We start from the raw sequence: 3,352 nt of genomic DNA on the forward strand, positions 1-3,352 counted from the left end.
TGATGGGTAGAGGCGGCCGCAATTTTCTCTATGGAGGCCTTGTTCGATTAATCCTAATCAACTCAAGAGGATTAGAGGGTATTGAGAGGAATTTTAACTTGTAGGACATGTAACCTCCTTAATCCACATTAAGCTCATTCAATCAACTTCTTGCTGAACATTAGTTAATCATGCACAACACTGTAGCAGGCTGGTCGTAGTGGGGTATCGTATGATACTACCTCCATGCTACATAGTATCATACATTGATATTGTAGATAAACTTATTTATTATTACGCATGACAAATAGTAGCACATTGTTTAATATGATATGGTATCATATTATGATACTGAATCCTTCTTTCTTCATTTAATTGTATGTCACCTTATCTGAACTAATTAGTTGGCGGGCATTATACTTTATATGATATTCTCACTGTGACCGGCCTTACAATATTTTCTTAGGTACAACGCGTAGCGGGACAGCCATCGACAACACCAGCCCAAACTGCTCTGTCATATCTACATGAGCAGCATCTTCTTCTCCCGGCAATGTCCAATCAAAGTGATAGAGCATTGAGCCGAGTATAAGTGGCACCATCTTACTCGAGAGCTGCAGCCCGGGACAGATCCGCTTCCCGGCGCTGAATGCGATCAGCTCAAAATCAGCGCCGAAGAACTCTATCTCCCTATGCAGGAACCTTTCCGGCAAGAACCTGTTGGGCTCATCCCACACCTCGGCATTTCTGCATATCCCCCAGATGTTCACCAGGGCAGTCGTGCCCTTAGGGACGTTGTAGCCTTCTATCTCCACCGCCTCCTCAGCTAGCCCAGTGGCGAATGGCACCGGGGGATGGAGCCGTAGTGTTTCTTTGACGACGGCTTGGAGATATGGGAGGCTGCCGGTGTCGGACTCCTCCATCCATGTGCATGGTCGGGTGCCGAGGACGTTCCTGAGCTCCGCTTGGAGTTTGTGCATAGCGGGAGGGTTTTGCAATAGCTCCGACATCGCCCACTCGATTGTGGTGGGGACTGATGTTGCGCCTAGGAGTAATTCCTGAAAATGCATGCATACATGAGATTAATACATTTGTGGCAACTATTCAACATGCGACTAAATTTTTTCATGTCAGCTATCTTTTAAAACAAAAGATATAATATAATGTAAAAACTAAAACTAAATAGAAAACATGAGAGGTTCTTTGGGTGGGAGTGGGGGTAGAAAACATGAGTTATAATGAATAATGAATTATAGACTCCCTAAAAAAATGAATTATAGACAGGTATACTTAAAGAATAAGGAAAATAAAAAACTCAAAACAAATGACAATACTCGCACACAAATTGTATTGTTTCACAGTATGCAAGCACACATAGTTGTGTATATTCGGACAGCAGTGTGATTTCCATAATGAAGGTTCCTGTTATCTCATGTATGGTACCATCTCCTGCGCACATACACTAGCCACACGTACAGGAACAAACATACGCCTCGCCGGAAAAAAAAAGAACGTGCATACGCACACGTGCCTGCACCCACATATACATGCGACACGCACGACGCCGTGCACACAAATCCACACAAAATACACAGATTAGGCACACATATTGACCTATATATTTACATACTCCCTTTAGAGAGAAAAGACACTAAAAAAACAAAGCAAGAAAAAGCAACCACGCACAAAAAGGGGAAAAAGAGTGACTGAGCTGACAAAACATTTCATAAAAGCAAAATCGATAAAATAACATTTCTGTAGTTATTTTTTCCGTTGCATAATGCATGTAGTTGACTCCTTTTAGGATAGAACTTTGGCCAACTATAACATGTTTTTTTAGAGAGAGAAACTATGACATATGATGTATTTTTTAGAACTACTCCCTCCGTTTCTAAATATAAGTTTTTTTAGAGATTTAATAAGTGACTACATACGGAGTAAAATGAATGAATCTACATTCTTAAATATATCTACATACATCCGTATGTTGTATTGCATTTAAAATGTTTAGAAAGACTTATATTTAGGATTGAAGAAGTATAACATATTTTAAGGTCGTGTGTGCATGCTTACCATGAATAGACCTCGGATGGACTCCTTGTTCATCACCCATCCGTCTTCGTCTTGCACGTCGCCGTCCATGTCAAGCAACACATCCAACAGATCGTTCCTGCGCGCATCGCCGTCCGCCCGGCTGAGCTTCCGCCGCTCGATCTGCTCGTCGATGAGCGTATACAGCCACGCGAGCACCTTCCTCGCCTTGCGCCGGATACCCTGCAGGTCGAGGGCCGCGAGCGCCGGGAAGAAATCAGACACGTTGGGCAGGCCAGACAGCACGGCCGCCTGTTCCGCCACGCCCGTCAGCTCCGACACCACGGCCGGATCTAGCTTCTCCGAGAACATCCCGCGACACAGCACGTTCACCATGGCCACGAACGCCTCGCCAGCCACATCGACCGGGGCGCCTCCGGCCGCGGACACGCGGCGCACCAGCTCGCGCGCCTCCTCCTCCCGTACCGCCCGGTGCTCGTCGAGCGGCCGGGGACCGAGGAGCGCGGCCCTGGAGTGCTGCCTGAAGGCGCGCCACTTGCCGCGCGGCGGGAGCGCGACCATGGAGTTGGCGTCGTGGTCCATGACGCGCCAGGCGTCCAGGCCACGGCGAGCGGCCAGGCTGGCGTTCTTTTTCTGCAGGACCTCGCGGGCGGCCTCCGGCGAGGTGGCCACGACGGCTGGGACAGTGCCGAGGCGGACGAACATGAGCGGGCCGTGGATGTCGGCGAGGCTGGCGAAGGAACGGTGAGGGTGCTCGCCGATGTCCAGGAGGTTACCGAGGACCGGGAGTGGCCTTGGGCCGGGCGGGAGGCGTCGGCGTGCGTCGGCGAGTGGTTGTAGCGCGTAGGCCGCGAGCAGAGTGAGTGGGAGCGATGCCGCGCACACGAGGGACAAGTCAGCCATCTCTTGCTTCCGGGCAGACCAGTTTTCCGGCTTTGTTGCGACAGAAAGTTGAGCGCAACCTCACCGATCCATTTATAGGGTCCCAGGCACGAGTGTGGCGTTGCAAAGCTCGTTTTGCAAAAGAAACAAAAAACAAAAAAAACAAAAAAAACAAACTTCGCCGTGTGTGCGCACGATTTCGCTGAACCGAGCGTCCGCGCCTCGACCGCTCGTTGCCAGCATATCGCACCGCCACTAGCGCCAACTGTTTCCTGGTCGGGGTGAGCAGGAGTGAAGTTTATTTTAAACCCTAAACTCATAGGCTTGTCTGAATTGAACCCTAATCTTTTAATCGATGAAATCAGCACTCTATTCAATGATCCCGGTTGATTTCGACCCTGGGCCTGTTTGTCACACTGGGAAAATATCAATCCCGTCC

The 3,352-nt window shown here is 49.0% G+C and overlaps 1 protein-coding gene across 1 annotated transcript; it reads right to left on the reverse strand.

Moving 5' to 3' along the window:
- Positions 1 to 282: 282 nt before the first annotated feature.
- On the reverse strand, positions 283 to 2,963 carry LOC123165326 (cytochrome P450 76C3). Its single transcript, XM_044582959.1, has 2 exons — positions 2,053 to 2,963; positions 283 to 1,037 (listed from the first exon to the last, which is right to left on the reverse strand). Exons 1-2 carry the CDS (start codon positions 2,932 to 2,934, stop codon positions 429 to 431), a joined length of 1,491 nt encoding a protein of 496 aa, XP_044438894.1. The 5' UTR covers positions 2,935 to 2,963; the 3' UTR covers positions 283 to 428.
- Positions 2,964 to 3,352: the final 389 nt, after the last annotated feature.

This window comes from Triticum aestivum, chromosome 1D (genome assembly GCF_018294505.1).
Source record: "Triticum aestivum cultivar Chinese Spring chromosome 1D, IWGSC CS RefSeq v2.1, whole genome shotgun sequence".
Lineage (NCBI taxonomy): Eukaryota > Viridiplantae > Streptophyta > Magnoliopsida > Poales > Poaceae > Triticum > Triticum aestivum.